The sequence below is a fragment of the Pituophis catenifer genome, unplaced genomic scaffold (assembly GCF_029215685.1).
Source record: "Pituophis catenifer annectens isolate HBS135680 unplaced genomic scaffold, rPitCat1.0.hap2 SCAF_2, whole genome shotgun sequence".
Lineage (NCBI taxonomy): Eukaryota > Metazoa > Chordata > Lepidosauria > Squamata > Colubridae > Pituophis > Pituophis catenifer.
The window spans coordinates 145,309,362-145,327,468 of record NW_027256882.1 but is presented as its reverse complement, the minus strand read 5'-3'; the positions used below and the strand labels follow the sequence as shown (position 1 = coordinate 145,327,468).

At 40.7% G+C, this 18,107-nt stretch overlaps 1 protein-coding gene across 1 annotated transcript in view; it reads right to left on the bottom strand.

Annotated features, from left to right (window-relative positions):
• Nucleotides 1–18,107, bottom strand: part of WIPI1 (WD repeat domain, phosphoinositide interacting 1) — a 42,849-nt gene that overhangs the window by 4,896 nt on the left and 19,846 nt on the right. The window contains exons 4-12 of the mRNA XM_070937728.1: nucleotides 17,600–17,696; nucleotides 12,206–12,303; nucleotides 11,151–11,243; nucleotides 9,268–9,338; nucleotides 7,398–7,505; nucleotides 3,707–3,871; nucleotides 3,032–3,139; nucleotides 1,046–1,167; nucleotides 459–559 (exon numbers count right to left, since the gene is read on the bottom strand). Of these exons, the coding sequence (XP_070793829.1) occupies nucleotides 459–559; nucleotides 1,046–1,167; nucleotides 3,032–3,139; nucleotides 3,707–3,871; nucleotides 7,398–7,505; nucleotides 9,268–9,338; nucleotides 11,151–11,243; nucleotides 12,206–12,303; nucleotides 17,600–17,696 (963 nt within the window). The remainder of the gene's footprint in view (nucleotides 1–458; nucleotides 560–1,045; nucleotides 1,168–3,031; nucleotides 3,140–3,706; nucleotides 3,872–7,397; nucleotides 7,506–9,267; nucleotides 9,339–11,150; nucleotides 11,244–12,205; nucleotides 12,304–17,599; nucleotides 17,697–18,107) is intronic.

Below are 18,107 nucleotides of genomic sequence, written 5' to 3'. Positions count from 1 at the left end.
CTGGGCTTGCTCCGAACCACTTGGAAAGCAACACGTGTGTGAAGAGTTGCTCTGGCATCCAAAGCGTGCACTCAGATCTGAACTACACCTTGAAGACATCATTATCTTGGGAGGATAATTTTGTAAGGAAGCCAGACGTGGCCTAGAAGTACATGACACTGCTGCATGGTTGAACTTCGAAAGGCATGGAACCCAGCCCTCCCTTTACCTGGCAGCCCACAGCCTGGTGTAATTCGGATTCACTATTACAAATATACTTGGAAAACAGGTTTGTAGAAGGCCTCACTCCAAAAGCCCACGGTGGGAGTCACACATCCCCTCCCCAAGTTATTTTAGAAGTGGAACAGAGATGGCTACCAAGCAGGAGAGGAAGGGACAGATCGCTCAGAAGAAAAGATTTAAGCTTTTCTTCTCAGCAGGAATTTCACAATGCTGTTTTAAGTACTCCTAATGCTCACAGGTGGAAATTCATTTTCATCATCCAGACATACTGGCCCAGTAGCAAATTCATGCTCAGGTATTATCTCTCCTCGAAGGGCTCCCCCATCTTCCGAGTAACCTGCAATGTAAGAAGACAACTTAGCTTATAAGCCTTTAAACTGAATCTTATAGAATGATTTTTACACAGGCACCTCTCGTTCCGCGTAAATTACCGGGTGGCTAGAGAGCATCAAGTGGTGGTCTGTACCTGTCATTCAACTATCACAGCTGAAATATTACAATTAGGACTTTACTGTAAAAATCCTCTCCATTCACACATTCATGTGCAAATAATACACAGACATTCTCAGAGGTATCAAGGGATTTGCTAAGCCTGTGAAATCAACCTTCCAACATTTTGGGAACATAAATTTCAGAAAATTCCAATAACACCAACATCTTGTACGGTATAGGAAAGTGCCAAAGATGTCAAGTAATGCATTATACATATTTTCATAAAAATATTTTTAAAATGACTCAGAGAAACTCACAAATACGTAGCAGTGAACAATTCTGACATGACTAAAACAAGCAACCCGCAGCTTGCTGTAAATCTGGTACTGACCTGGCATCATAGAAGGGGAAGGCACTGAAGTCTGCCTAGCTACGGTAGCAGCATAGGTTTGAGTTGCTGGAGACAGAAGATCGTTTTCTTTGTTCTCTTCTGGCTTTACCCAGTCAAGCAAGCTAAAAGGATGTGGGCCAGGAAAATGAGGGGGTTTGAAATAAAGGCTAGTCAGTACCCAGTAACTTCAACAACTGATTGTACTGTTATTTGTTGCTTAAGCTCGACTTAACAGAGATGGAGGTTTTTGTGCCATCTCCAGCCATAGGATGCATTGTTTGGCAAGTCAAATGGACAGAGATACTATAATGCTTTTATGCAGAACACAGTTGCAGCTTGAGTTCTTCAAAGATGTTTGGGAGACAAGAAGAAGGTCATGGTTATCCCAAAGGTGCTTTTCTAAAAGGCAACTGGACTTTCTTGGTTTTTTCCCTTGAAGACGTTTCACTTCTCATCCAAGAAGCTTCTTCAGTTATGACTGAAGGGTAGGGAATGGAAGGATTTGGAATGGAAGGAATGCAAAGAATATAAATCCTTCCATTCCCCACCTTTTGAAAAACACCTTTGGGAAAGGTATTTATACTGATATAAAGTTATTGCCAAGACATCTGAAGAGGATCAAGACTACAACAGACAAAATGGCAAGATGTATTTGTTTAAATAGAAAACAGTATCTCTTCTATATACGTTTAACCTAAATCATATCCTACCCTTGGTCCTTCAACTAAACCCTAAAAGTATCACACAACACAATATCCCCAAAGAACAATTTTAAACTACAAGCAACAAGTCAGTCAAGGACAAAATAAAGTTTTGCGGGTTTATATTGTACACAATACAAACACACTCATCACCAGGCATGGGAGTGGTGATTAGCATCGAAATAAGGTGGCTCTGCCAGAGTAGATCAGAGCTGCAACCTACACCACAGAAGTGTAAAAGTTAAGCGTAAGAGTTAATTTAACAGTTAAATTAATTCCTAGAATACTTCAGTTCCAGGCCAGGGCTTTGCATTATTGATGACATGAAAGGGACATATTGTCAATTTCAACTGTTACTATTTTTTTTTTAAAAGTATAGCACAAATTATGTCTCCACGTTTCTACATCTTCACCCAATTTATCTCCCTGCAAGTACTCTTATGGTTCCTTTGCTGCATTCATTTTCCCTTTGGCATGTGCTTCCCTTGGGCTGCACTTTGGAGCTGTCTTGTTCTATCACAGGTGTCAAACTCGATTTCACTAAGGGCCGCATAAGGGTTGTGTTTGACCTCAGGGGGCCAGGAGGGTGTGGCCAGTCAATATCACTTGTGTCGGCACCTGTGGTGGCCCGGTAGGGGCTGAGGGGATCCTCCTGCAACCCTCTGACAGCGAAAACAGAGCTCAGGGGGGAGGGCACATGTGCCCCCCCGAGGTCCATTTTCGCTGGCAGAGGCATCACGGGCCAGTCCTTTGCTGTTTCCAAGGTGGCCCCCAGGCCAGATCTAAGCCCCCCACAGGCCAGATCTGGCTTGCGGGCCTTGAGTTTGACACCCCTGTTCTATCAGAATATAACTGAAGGGACTTTTCTTGCTATATAGAATTCTGTTTCTCCGAGTGAGGGCCTGTGGACTTTTTGTATTCTACAGCAGCATTCAGTATTATCATCTGATAATGCTCACTTCACATCTCTTTCACTTTTACATGCCCCAGCATAATTGTACATATTTTTTGTGAATGACCCTTATGAATATATATATATATATACATACCTGTTCTAGCCAGGGTTTTTCCTACGTAAATCAAGATGTTTGTATTGCCATAGTTGGGTGACATCTCAAATCACCACTTTCCAGGCTTTATCAGACATTTTGTGTTGTCTGCTGTGAGACTTAAGGGTATATGTGTGTGTATATATAGTGTAGACAATCCCTTTTAAATTATCCTACATTTTCTTCTTTATTTTCTCTACATTTTCTTTGAATTCTTGAAATAACTAAGCTGTTACCTGTGCTTCTTGATTAAAACACATTCTCCGCCATCTTGGGGATCCAGGTTGTAGATGTAGAGATGTCCACCAGATGTTGTAACTAAGAGCCGAGGCAACTTTTGGATCCTAATAAAAATGTACAGGAACATAGCTGAAACGACCTCTAAATAAGCTGTACCACCTATTTGCCCACACTAGATTTCCTGGAAAATGGATTTGTAAGGTGAAGATGCTTATGGGAGAGATTTGACAGCCACAGTTTGCCTATTTCTCTGATTTTAGTGTCAATTACTACAGTATTTTTAATTAATAGTAGGAAATATACATAGGGGTAAAAATCCTAGAGACATATACTGTATGCAGACATATATAAGCATATGATTTTGAACCTATTATAAGGCTACATTAGTCACACCAACAAGGAAGTTTTCTCCTAAATGAAGCCATCATAGTATTATCCTGTGATGCAGAGCAAAATTCACTTCTTTTACTAACCAATCTACTTCATGCAGTTGTATTATTTGAAAAAATGGGGGAATGTTTTAGCCTTACTCAACACTATTTGATTCACCCCGCACTGTGCCATTTCTGAAACATTTTCACTGGAACCTTGGTGCCTCTCCTAAATAAAATAGTTTGTCCAACACAAAAGGAAGGCAATCCTGTTTAGTTGCTGTAGCCCAGCTTACGTACGTCGAGAGCACACAGATGTTCCTTTGTCCAGAGAAGTTCAGGCGCACGGTAGCAAAGGCCCGGTCTTGGCTCATCATGCCCGATACTTGAGAAGGGAGGTAGTTGGTGGCAGCCATGAACATCTTGCCCATGTATCCACTCCAGGAGGGAGGTTCTTCTGGCCGACTAAGACAAACAAAATGCCAGATTATAACATTCTACTCCGGGAACATCTGTACGATATAATAACAACAAGGATCTTCATTTCCTAAAGCCTAAAGCAGATAATTTCATTATCTCTCCTTCACTCCTCATCAGACTTCCCTGTTTCCCTTTCACTTCACCATTTCAGAGATGGGGGCCCTCAGATGTTCCTAATACAGGAATAAAACCCTTATCATTAATGAAATGCAATAGAGGTGGATGGCGTTTTGTAAATAACAGCAACAAATCTAAAGTTAAAATATTATTGACATTTGCATCAGTTGTTTAATTATGTGTTACTGTTTAATGTAACACTGTACGCCTAAGCCAGGGGTGTCAAACTCTTATTTCATTCAGGACCGCATCAGGGTTGTTTGACCTCAGGGGGCCGGGGTGGGCATGGCCAGCTCAACATCACTCCTGTCGGGGGTGCCTGTGGTGGCCGGAGCACTCTGCCAGTGAAAACGGGCTCCCGAGCTCCGTTTTCGGCTGCCACGGCCTCCTGTGACCCTCTGCCAGTGAAAACGGAGCTCGGGAGGGTCGCACGCGGCCTTCCCGAGCTCCGTTTTTACTGACAGAGGGTCGCAGGAGGCCGTGGCAGCTGAAAACAGAGCTTGGGAGCCCGTTTTCTCTGCCAAAAGCACTGCAGGCCGGTCCTTTGCTGTTTCCAGGGCTGCCGCGCAGGCCAAATCTAAATACCCTGAGGACCAGATCCGGCCCCCGGCCTTGTGTTTGACACCCATGGCCTAAGCAAACCCCTTTCTCACCAAGCACTCAGAGGTGGTTCAAAACAGTATTGTGGTAGGCAAAAAAGTTTGAATTTCCCCCTTTAAAGCTATTGCAGGATGAATCCCAACTCTCAGTGAAGATAGAGACTTCCAAAAGCAATTGACAGCAACAACTTTAAAGCATGCTATGAAATCAAAGCAATTGACTGAAAGATCAGTCTAAGAAAAGCCAACATAAAAGAGGGCATTTTAAAAAGCACCCACTGTACTCCAGCACTTAAGTACTATTGAAAGGAAGCCATTCACAGGAGAAGTGTTGTTGTGGGGATATTGGAGGAAGGCATACTAGCTATGAGCATCGCCTCGAGTTATTTATTTAAAAAAAAACCAAATACTATAAAAGTAAATCAAACTGCCACTGCTATGAAGACCTACCTTCAAGTTGCCAACTGGCAATCTCTGAGCCATGCCTGGTTTGTGCAGGCATCAGCAAGAGCTAGAATAAAGTAGTCTGATCCTGAATGGTTTGGGGTTTGTAATAATACCCAAACCTTCCACCTGGCTTAACAGCAGGCTGGAAGGAGCTAGCAATGATCTTTTGGCCCACTTATGGTAAGGCAGCCCAAAAAGGACGTTTTTGTTGTGGCATTCACCTCTGGATATTGCAAGCCCAAGACGATGTCGTTCAGAGCTTGTCATGGTAATCTATTTTTGAGATAAGCTAGGCACACATCTTAATGCTTGAACTTTTGCTGATAAAGGACGTAGCTGACACACCTGCCAATGTGGACAGAGGCACTTCTGGTCATGGAGATCTCTACATTTATATTGAATGGCTACCATACATTCCAACAAAGATACTTCTTTCCTCAATTCTGGCTTACCTCTCTTGCGACTGCTCTCTGCCTGATGTTCAGACAGGCATTCAAAGTAGGATACAATATATCGGTGCCTTCCGGCGTGCTCTTAAAACCTTCTTTTTCCAGCAAGCCGGGCTGGCCTAACACTTTTTAAAATGTTTTTAATTGTTTGTTATTGTTTTTAATCATGGGGCCAAATTTATATATATCTTTTTAATTGTATTTTAAGGTTTGTAGTTTATGCTTTTACTTGGCTGTTCACCGCCCTGAGTCCTCAGGGAGAAGGGCGGTATACAAATTTAAAAATAAATAAATAAATAAATAAACAAACAAACAAACAAACAAACAAACATTCTCATTTGGTAAACATGGGGTCAAAAGCAGTCACTAAGAGCTCCAAGCCTTAAACTAGCTGCATAAAAGACTGGAAACAGGAGCAGCTAAGAGCAGCTTAACAGAGGTCATCCCTTCCAACTAGGTCATCTAGTCCAACCTCCCACTCAAGCAGGAGACCCTACACCATTTCTGACAAATGGCAGTCCAATCTTTTGTTGAAAGTCCAAAGGTAAGCTGTTCCATTGGTTGATTGTTCTCACTGTCAAAAAGTTCCTCCTCATTTCTAGGTTGAATCTCTCCTTGGTCAGTTTCCATCCATTATTCCTTGTCTGGCCTTCAGGTGCTTTGGAAAACAGCTTGACCCCCTCCTCTCTGTGGCAGCCCCTCAAATATTGGAAGATGGCTATCATGTCTCCCCTAGTCCTTCTCTTCAATAGACACTCATGCCGAGTTCATGTAACCGTTCTTCATATGTTTTAGTCTCAGTCCCCTAATCATCCTGGTTGCTCTCCTCTGCACTTTTTCTAGAGTCTCAACATCTTTTTTATAGTGCGATGACCAAAACTGGATGCAGTACTCTAGGTGTGGTCTTACTAGGGTTTTATAGAGTGGTATTAGTACCTCACTTGATCTTGATTGTATCCCTCTGTTAATACAATTTAGGATTGTGTTGGCTTTTTTAGCTGCCGCTACACACTGCTGGCTCATATTTAACTGATTATCCACTAAGACTCCAGATCCCACTCACAGTCACTGCTATTATGCCTGGTTTCCCCCAGTTTATATGTGTGCTTTTGGTTTTTCTTATCTAAGTGTAAGACTTTACTTTTTTCTACATTGAATTTCATTTTGTTAGATAGGGCCCAGTGTTCAAGTCTGTCAAGATCCATTTGGATCTTGAGCCTATCTTCTAGAAAGCTAAACCTTTCTAGGATTGTATTAGTAACATAACTGCAACACAGCCACTATTCCAATAAAGAAGATTAAACAGGTCTAGGATAAATACTATGGCCAGGAAACCAAGCCATTGCCAGAGAGCAGGTTCTTGGTCAACGTTTCTGAGTCCAGCTTGAACTGCAATCCATCACTTTGCTATTCCTAGCTCCCTGAGTGAACCTACAACTGCTTTTACAAACCCGAGGAAATCCATTTCTGAATCACAACGGTATTTCATTGTGTGGCTTCACAAGTGCCAGAACTACAGATGCCTATACTGCCATTTGCAGTCAGCCATTGGAAATGAGTCAGCTTGAACATATATAGTAACCATCCAAAACCCAAATCCTGGAATCAATTGGCAATAACTGGGATCTGAACAAGTTTTCCATTCTGCCAACAGGTTTTCAGGGATGGTCAAAGCAAAGCCTGAGTGATCCATGTAGAAAAACAACTGTAGCCGATTAGGAGAGATTACTGAAGTAATTCTCCCAACAAGCAAACCTTGGTTGTCTGTGAGCAGATCTAGACCTAGTGAGGAGTATCTTTCTCAGCTTCCATCTGCCATCTACAAAAACCTGTCAAGAGAGAGTTCCCTTGCTACAGCTCAGTTTTCAGTGGCACATGCAGCATCATTTTGCTACCTACCTGTCGGTGAGATGCTCCAACTTAAAAATATGCACTGTCTCAGTATTGCTTGATGCACACAAGAACTGGGAATCCATACTAAACACAAGGGAGCTGATGTTCACGTACCTAAAATAAAGGGAAGAAAGAACCCAGACAACTTAAATGGAATAGGAAAAGGTAATAGACCGGTCCAAATAAGCAAGTTGCAGAGGTTCTTCTAGGACGGAAATACATTTTTAAAAAGTCTCATGAGAACATCTCTGAAGAATTGATTAGCAATGGTGTAGCATTAAGGATATTTGGCTAGGAGCGCAGCAACCAGATTCTAATCCATTCTTAGCTGTGGATGTTTCTTGGATGAGATAGGACCAATCTCTCTCAATTAAACCGATATCACAGGCTTATTGTTGCGGAAAAAATGGGAGGAATCTGCACTGTATGTAAATTACCCTGATCTCTTGGATGACAGGCAGGATAGACGTTCTAGCAGATCAATCATACAGTTTCCCTGTATTTTTAATTCTGTGGGTGCTTCTGCATAAGAATACCCCAAAGTTTTACTACTTTAGAGTAAGAAAAATAATATATAATGTATCACTGAAAAGTTTCCTTTTGAAGGCCTTCCAAAAGATCAGCAGGGTGGGGCCATCCTAATCTTAGGACAGAAGGTCTTCTAAAAGGCAGGAGCTACAGCAGAAAAGGAACATCCCCTGGTCCCTGCCAACCAACATGTTTTTGGCTGGCAGAACCTGGAGCATGCCCATCCTGCTGGACCAGATTGAAGAGATAGAAACAACTGGAAGAAGGGGACCCCCTCAGGTAACCCTCTAAACCCATAAGGGATGACAACCAGCACGATGAATTGCTTGTAACTAGAAAAATCACTGGCAATCAAAGCAGTGATGTTACACGCGCCGAGTAGCTGACACCATTTTACAACCTGTGCAACTGCATTCTGTACCATCTGAAGCTTCTGACTGATTGTCAAAAGCAGCCCCACGTAGCGCTCATATGCTGCAGTAATTTTCCTTCTTGCTCGGTGATTGGTTCCACTCCATTTGACAGAAGGATCTGCTGCCCCTCACTTGTGGGTTGCTTGAGAGTTTGATGCTCTCACTCTACCTCTTTAACATCCACATGAAACTACTAGGTGAGCCCTAGATTCTGCAGGTAAATCTGTCAATGTATTGACCCAGGGTATGAAGGCTGCTCAAATCTGGGTGAGGAAAATCTTTAGCTCAAGACTGAATGGCTGTAACTGGATTGCTGGGTCTGGGCTGTTTTCACCATTGCATTTCCCATTTGAGACTAGCATGCCCACCTGGACTCATAGCTATAGCTTGAAGAGCAGATGGGAGCTCTGACCAGGAGAGTTCTGTACAGGTTCGCCTTGTATGCTAGCTATACCCTTTCCTTGATCAGAAGGCCCTTCAGATGGTCGCTTATGACCTAATCATCTTGCGGTTGGGATTACTACAAAGCACCCTACATATGGCTGCCCTTGAAAACAATTTGGAGGCTACAGTTGGTCCAAAATACAGTGTCCAGCCAGATTTTGATCATGTGACCTCAGGGATGCTGCAACGGCTGTTAACTGTGAAAAACGGTCATAAGTCACTTTTTTCAGTGCTTCTTACAACTTTGAATGGTTGCAAGCCGAGGGCTACTTGTATGTGTTTTTAAATATTCTAAACTGCCCACTTGAAAGAACAGATTAGGGATGGATCACTACAGAGAAATCTATGTGGTAACTAGGAGTCAAAAATGACTTGATGGCACATATCAATCAATGAAGTTGCCCAGAATATTTTTGGATTAAGCAGCCTCAGAATCCAATAAATAACCTGTTATTTCAAGTGAAATACTGACATAAGAGCAGCAGACCAACCTCTTCATTCCTCTCCTGAATTCGTAGAGTTTTTGTCCTTCGGGGATGGAAAAAACACGAAAGACGGTTCCCTGAAAGGAAAGACATGAGATACGAAAGTGAAGAGGCAATCAGGCGGGAAGCAATAACAGCATTTTGCTTTTGGAGAGGAGGCGCTACCTTCCTTTCGACTTTGGGTGGATAACCATTTTGTAGCAAGGGGCACAGAAAAGTTGTGTCATCAGAGAGGCTAGTGGAGAGTCTGCCAGATTAGAGCCACTCTTAAGATCATGGAGGAGGGTTTTTTTTTATGATTATGAAATAGGTGGGTTAAAGCTAACAGATGCTCAATGCAGCCATTTTGTTGCTTTTTAACACAAAATGCACCAATTTCAACAATGTGAAACTGGAGAGCCACAGAACTAAGGTACATGCAAACCACAAGGTTGCCCACTTACTATTCAGCAAGGTAGAATAAATTAAACAGTCCTCAGTGCCAGAAAAAGAGTGAGTCTTATTCCACACGTGTTTTCTCTGCCCTTTTTCTCCTCCTTCTTGGTAGCCACTCTCCCACCTCCCCACCTGTCCCATTTTCTAACTTGTAAGTTTCTTGGTAGGATCTAATAATTATTATTTTTAAAGTTATCCTAGGAACAATTATAGATAGATATCAGAGCAAAGTTCATCCTAAGTAAACACAAAATGAATGGATGGTTTACTTTCAGCTAATGCCACAGAACATTATTAGAAAGTTGTTGCCTCTAAAGTTTACATCTGAGGAAATACCGTTTAGGATTAAGCAATATGTTTGTCTAGGTTGGGTGGCTACTAATTGGGTCATTACATGCTGTTATAGAACAAGGACTCCTGGTTGAGATTTGTTCCTGAGCGAGTATGATCTGAATGACATTTCTAAATGTATGACCTGTAGCTATTTTCTGTAGATAAGAGTTATACAGTATGTTTAACTCTATGTACTCTGATAGCAGTCTTCAAATAACTGAAAGGTCAACAATGCTCTTGTTCCTGAATGCTGGAATGAAGTTAAAGGAAGGCAGATTTCAGTCAAATGTTACTATTCTTACTCTTAAGAATAGTTCAATAGTGAAATTAATTACTCAGAAAGGTGATAAGATTCTTTCTTCATTGAAAGAGGTCAAGAGATACATTTAATGTATCTCTTGACCTCTTTATGGATGCTTTAAATCTGAATTCCCATACTGAGTAGAAAGTTGGAAACTGTGGCCTTTATAGGCCCTTCAAGATAAACAATTCTAGACTTTTTTCCTGCTATTTCATCAAAAATTTGTTTGATGAACACTTTTTCATCAAAAAGTTTTTCACTCCTCTGGATTCTAAACAGCCTCCTGAATAACCAAGCACTCCAAATGAATAGGACTGTTACACAGACGTGTGTTCAAGTCACTGTCATAAAAATTTCATTAAGATATCAAATTGAAAATCTAGAGCACTAGACCACATTTTTGTCCTATGCTGAGTAAAGCAAGACAGCATTAACCTAAGAGAGAAACAACTAAATGAAATAAAAAACTAAGGACAAAAAAGAACCAAATGATATGGGGAGAAAAAAAATCCTAAACGAATTAAGAGGGGGGGAAAACCCTAAATGAATGAATAAATTTTTGTCCTAGGCTGAAGGGAAAACAAGACAGAGAGAAAAAACTAAATGAAATTTTATTTATGTAATATATGTATAAAACATGTATGTAGCTGCCCATCTTTATAGCAATCCCTCAGCAGTTCCCAATAGAGCTCTTACTAGAGGGGGATAAAAGATACCCAACAGAATCAAATGATAATCCAAATACTCATCTTCTTTAGTTCACTTCCTCTGAGAAAACCCAAGGTCTATTTGTCAGTCTCCCGTTACACTGCTGACTTACCTTTTCAGAAGCACTTGCTAGTTTTGACCCTGTAGAGTTGAAAGCCAAGGCCGCGAGGGGCCCTTCATGGGCAGAAATAGAACAAACATCTCTCTGTTAAGCAGGGGGAAAATAAAATATGGCTATAATAACTAAAATACATTTCATCCCTCCGAAGTAAAAAATACATTGCCTATCTAACATTATGATATAAGCACATGCAAAATGTACGATGTGTGGAACCATGTATAAAACAGCCATTTTTGGATGCCCAGGTCTAACGGGCACATTCCATCAGTCTTGCACTGAAGATATATAAGTGCTCCAGGCATAATTTGGAACACGCACGTTCTAAGGAGGGAGTCAGTGAAGAAATGGTGGAGCTGACAGCAGCATGTAGCAGCAGTGAAAGGAAACTAGTATTGGGTCAATGTGGGGAAGGCCAACATAGACTTGGACCTTAAAGTGATCTTGAATTAAAGTATGATGGCAGCAATGAAGGGAAGGAGAAGGAAGGCACTGGGATAATCAATAGGTGGGGGCTGGTTCACAATAACTAGAGGAGAGAAGAATAAGGTAAATCAGTGTTGCTCTACTCATCTTGCAAGATCTTTTGAAATCTGCTTTGGCAAAACCCTGGACTACCACATGATTCTAACTATAGAAGAACAGGGGACAAGTCAACTAAATCTAGCTGAATTCCCCCCACGGTAGTGTTTGTTCTATGTACAGAACAAAATACATTTTCTCTTTCTTGCATCCCTCTCCTTTGAATTAATCATGTTCATGATAGGACTCCCACTAAGTTGGAACAACAAATCTGATTATTCAACAGGGGATAGGAAGGAGGGTTTGGGAAACAGTTCGGAAAATAATGGCAGCAAACAATAAAAATAAAGGAAAACATCCCAAATGGACTCCAGAGCATCAAAATCAAAACAACTTTCTGCCCAGCCCTAAGTATATGCTGCATGCTACAAGTGTAATGTAATCCTACCTCATTTAAATTCTATTCTCAAGCCAGAGTTACCAAATCTGTGCCCCAGAATACCTTCGCAATTCATGTGTGCACCTACCAAAAGGTTTCCATCATACAACACAATCTCGCCGACAACAGGACTACCAGGATATGCCACGTAGGAGTTGGAATGGTTGATAGAAAGTGCACATAAACCTGCCAAGAGAAGAAATAGCATGAAGTAATGTAAATAGAAGTAATGAAGCTCAGGGATAACAGAAGCAAGGAGGTTCACAGGCAACGGCATGGCTTCTCCTAGAGAAACCTAACCTGTGCTGGACCAGTTCTGGCAGCCACAAGCATTCTGGACAAAAACCGTCTGGACTCTTGGGACATCTACAGGTAGCAGATGGTATAGTTCCATTCAGAAACTGCCCAGCAAATGTGACATTGTGATTGATTTTTCCCCTTCACATATCCACCTTAAACTAGATGGCTTTTCCTTTATGCGGCCATTGAGTTTCAGAGATCATCAGGGAGATACCAATGGAATTCTCCTGGGAAATTGCTGGCGAAGCTAGTTTCATGGTCTAACGCACAACAGGCGCAGCAAAAAAATGTGTGTAGGCAAAGAATGAATTCACTTGGATCTGAGTGCTTTTGTTACTATACCGGAAAGAGATCAGCAGGCACTCTAAGCAGAAAGAGTAGAAAGCAGAAGCAAAAAACAGAAATCGTTCAAAAACCAGAGGACAGCAATTTTAAGATTTATTGCATAGTGGTTATCAACTATGTAAAGAGATACCCACCAATCAAACACTATATCCAGCATTATTCCCATTTGTTTCCTTATTTTTATCACTATGAAAGCGAATTAAAATGTTGTGTATCATATTAGCGATAACAAAGGATCTTCGATGATTCAAAATCCTTGTATACTTCTCAAAACACTGTCATTGGATTTCTTGTCAAAACTCTTTAGAATTCTTCAGTATCTTGCTTATATTTCCAAAGTTGTTCTAACTTTCTAAGTCATGCCAAAAATGTTTTTTTTCCAAAAGGCAGATGGACTTTCTTGGTTTTTTTCTTTGAAAATGTTTTGCTTCTCAACCAAGCTGCTTCTTCAAGTCACAACCATGACCTGGATAATCGAGAATCTCCATAGACAACTTTCCAAGTCACTTTGTATTTTGTTCAAAGCAAAACCCCAAAGCTGTTCTAATAAAAAAAAAAGGAGGACAAATTAGAGGCCACTAACTGTATCTCTTTTCAAAGATCCTCTTGGATTCCTTGAAAAAATTATTAACCACTTGCAGATCCTACCTTTCCAATACCACAGAATTGCCTGTTTCATTAAATGATTTCCTAGTGACATTCAAAATCCTTTGTTCACAATGATTTACATGCAAAAGACTCCATTTATTAAAAATGATTTGTTCTGAGTTCGAAATTCCTATTCTGGAAATGTCTCAGCCTAAAACAGGCCTATTTTAAGCTCAAAACACCTGTTTTAAACTCAGAATATCTGAAACCGCATTGGGCACTTCCATTAAAACTACAAAACAAAATGGCATGATACCATATTCACCTGTTCTCCACTCTGCTCCCACGTATTGGGTTCAGTCTTGACTGTTGAGGGGCACCTATTTGGGGAGAAATCCAGTGCATGCTCTTGTGCCCTCCTGATTGTGGACTCCCGTTTGTCCAGTAAGCTCACACTCTCGTGCACCACTGATGCAGTTCAAAACACACTTGTTGCAAAGATATATTTGCCAATTTGGGCTGTCTACTGAGCCCCCACTCCACTCCCACCCTCAAATAGGTTGCCAAATGAAATGTAAAATACCATCTTCGTTTTTATTAAGTAAAAGTTGTATGTCTGATGACTTCTATTTATTTAATCAATTTACAAGTTGCAGAACTCAACAGTCAATTTCCAGCAGTTTACACCATAAAGTATAAAAAAAACATAAAAGCCAATTAAAACACACAAAATTACCATAAAACAATAGGTGTGGTGATGACCATCCAAAGGCCCTTTTTGTTCAGATGTATTTATAAATGCTAGCCGGGCTTTGTCCGGTTAGGCCTGGGGATTTGTGATTTGTCGCAAGGGAACGCACAATGCTGAAACTGTTCCATGTTTTGTTCCAACCGAATGTTCTCTGTTTGGCTGTTGTGTTAAGCTCAAAACAAAATCCATTTTCCATTTTGTGCACCTTCACTCCTTTTCACACACAAAAACCCTACTGCATACAGTATCCCCATCTTCTGCAACCCACTTTACCCGATCGTTCTGCACGTTTCAGGAGTGAGCACAATTCCACGCTAACTACTGACTCTAGCAAATGAGGGATGATTCTCCAGCACACAGAGATAATCCAGTTGAAGATTCAGAAAGTGTCAGAAAGCAGAGAAAAGCCTACTCTGCACAGATCAGGCCTCTCCAGCTTGCTGCATGTGTTGGACCCACAACTCCAAGAATCCTTAGGCAATTGCTGGGGTGGGCAAACAAAACTAAAGATTCACAAGCCTACCCCATTAAGGCTCCTTAAATCTTTCAATCCCACACTTTACTTTTTCTACATCCTACAGAGTACCTTCCTGGCCTACAGGCAAACTTAACACCATAAAACAACAAAACTGCTGATAGTTGCAAATGTCATAATAGTCCAGCCACAGATGAAGAACAAGTCCTTGTGTTAATACTCAACGTTCTCTTTGTATTTCTAATGCCACGATGTTGTGCCAAACATAATATTTAGCAGGTTGTGTTCACAGCATTGACATGATACCATGGGAGAAACAGGAGGTATGGATGTATGTCATCCTGGGACCAATTTTATGCCACTTTAAGGAAAAGCAAAGTTAATATATTGAGTGACCATAAATTGCATTTTTAAAAATTTAGGGTGCCAAGACATGTTTAGGGTGCCAAGACATGTTTAGGGTGCCAAGGCGCTAACATGTCATTGATGACATCCCCAGAAGGGCTAATCTAGAACTAATCTAGTCCCTCCTTTTTGTTAAAATGAAATAGGTATATTAAATTTACAAGACGTTTAGCACACCTAATTCTGTAGGAGTGGCAGAACTTGGTGACGGAGTTAAAAGAGGGATCAGCCAAGAATCCTTACATAGCCACAAGAGGACTTTAATTCTATTGAACCTTATCTAACCCCAAGCAGTAACTGTTATTTGAGAAGATTCCTAAAAGATAGGGGGTTTTTTAGCAATAAATCAGTATGTTTGGACCTTTATGTGTAGACATGGTCTTTTGCACCTGATAAATTCACTGCTATTTTGCTTTTCTAAAAATTTCAGTTTTCAGAATCTGACAATTTGTTGCCATATTTCATCTGGATGTTACAGAGGTTTGGCGTCACAACAGTCCTATATAACCTGTAGTTTGCTCATCCTTCATCCAGAACAATCCAAGCTCCCAAACTGTTATTTTTGTTGTTGGTTAGGATACTGCGTTGTAGAACAGAAACTATATTCCAGGGAAGAAAACAATTCCCATCCTGAAAAAGTCTGTTGCTATGCTGGGAAAATCTATTAAGTTCAGTTTTATTCTGGCTCCCATTTTCTCAAACGTAAATTCATTTTGGTCTGCATCCTTATTAGTCTGTAATTTTTATAAATTGCAAGTACATATATTTAGGTTTAAATTGCTCAAGTACATGTAGCATTTAAGTTTTTGAATTCCTAGCTTCATTTCAAAATTCAGAAAAGCACGGAATGGAGAGAGAGGAAGGGAGGGAGGGAGGGAGGGAGGGAGGGAGGGAAGGAGGGAGTGAGGGAGGGAGGGAGAGAGAGAGAGAGAGAGAGAGAGAGAGAGAGACGGAAAGAGAGAGAGAGAGAGAGATGGACAGACACTTTATTAAATTAAAAATGTACTAAACCAATACGTCCCTTTCCCTGCTATCAGGACAGAGGTCACTCTGCTCCAATCATTCAACATACAAAATGATCTGCTGGCTTTGCTTAACTCCTGTATTGGCAGTGGTTATCTTGGCTGCCAAATGGGCCTCTGGGAAGGTCTAAATGATATTACACAGAAATAATATGTACTACAAAATGCTTTGTTCCTGGTTAATTAAGAGAAAGATGAGAAGTTAATTTTGTTTCTGTACGTGCATTGGAGAAGTGGAGATAAGGTAAACAACCGGATCTGGGCCCCAGAAATCCAGACAATTACTAGATGGTGGCAGAGAGATAATTTATGTGTATTGCTCTACTATCGTTTAATAGCTATCTGGATTTGTTGCAGTCCAGATATGATAATATGAGATAACTATAAAAGTGCTGCCTAGAAATCCTCAACTGCAATATTCCCATGAAATGAAAGAGCTTGTATATTATAGAAGAAACAATTGCATTATTTTTGAAAGTGCATGTGTCTACAATATCAGCATGAAAACAAAATTTCAGGCACTTCTCCATCGTATAAATTCTTGTCTGACTTTTTGGACATTAAAAATGAACAAAACAAGTAAGATAAAATTAATGGGGGAACCCAAATAAGTGGGGAACTGCTGGTCTGCCATCCACCCATAACCTGCACGCCAGCCCTATTATTTACAACGACAGATGTACTTGCAAGTTACTGATGTTCCTTAGTCTTAGAAAAGTTCCTAATACAGGTAGTCCTCGACTTACAACAGTTCATTTAGTGACCATTTAAAGTTACTGAACAAAGTGACTTATGAACGTTTTTCACACTTACGACCATTACAGCATCCCTAGGGTCACGTGATCAAAATACAGATGCTTGACAACTGACTCATATTTATGACAGTCGCAATGTCCGAGGACCACGTGATCAACTTTTGCAACCTTCCGACGAGCAGAAGTCAATGGGGGAAGCCAGATTCACTTAACAACCGGGTTGCTAATTTCACAACTGCAGTGATTCACTTAACTGTGGCAAGAAAGATCCTAAAATGGGGCAAAACTTCCTTAACAAACGTCTCACTTAGCCACAGAAATGTTGGGCTCGATTGTGGTCATAAGTCGAGGACTACCCATGTAGCCAATTATCAGCTCACAGCAAATGGCTGCTAAATTGGACTGGATGTGGAAAGCAAAAGAGCGTCTTGCCTCAGAATAACTGAAGCTGCCATTGACACATACCTTCTTCAGTTTCCACTGCCTTGCACAGGAGTCAGGACACATTTGTAGCAATAGAGACTAAGCTGAGCATTAGTTTAGGGAGCAGAAGTGGGCAGAGGTCTTGCTGATTACAGAAGGACATGTTGCAATAACCCCAGGAAAACTATAATGATGTAAACTTACAACAGTTAGAACAGGGCACAAACAAACCAATACTTAATCTGCCACGGTTGTTAGTTTAGTTATAGTTAGAAGTAACAACAAGACCAAACTATTCCTATTGCAGAAAGCGGCAGGAGCATTTTTCTACTGGCGCTATGAAGAGAAGAAGACCGGAAAGATTCTTCTTTTCACAACGCCCATTACTCTTCTTTGGCAATTCATGCTGGTCCCTTACCTGTGGTGTTAGGAGGGGTGTTCAGGATTGTTTTTAGAAGCTTCATGTCTTTAATGTTATGAATATAAATAGATTCTTCCAAGCAAACAATCAGTCTCTGCAAGGATAAAAAAAAAATGAAAACAAAACTTGTTATTTAGCCATGAGAAAGACCCCAAGTGTTGCCAGATCCCATTAGGGCATTCCAGAAGGATTCAGTCACAGGATAACTCAAACTACCTTTGAGGGAGTAAATAAAAGGAACTCCTAGTTTTACCACTTTTGATATGCATTGCATGATTATATAATTTTTTCTTCCACATTTTTTGTGCGTGGAAAGAAAGACGATTATCAAAGACCACAAACAGTTCTCTATAACGTGCCATATTTGTTTTTGAAAACAGAGATAGATATACAGTAACTCAGAAATAGCATCTCACACATCAGTCCCTATAGTTCTGTGACATGCGAGTGTTACCTTTACAAAAATATTTTACCTCAAGTAAATCAAGCTCAGTTCCTTGTGATG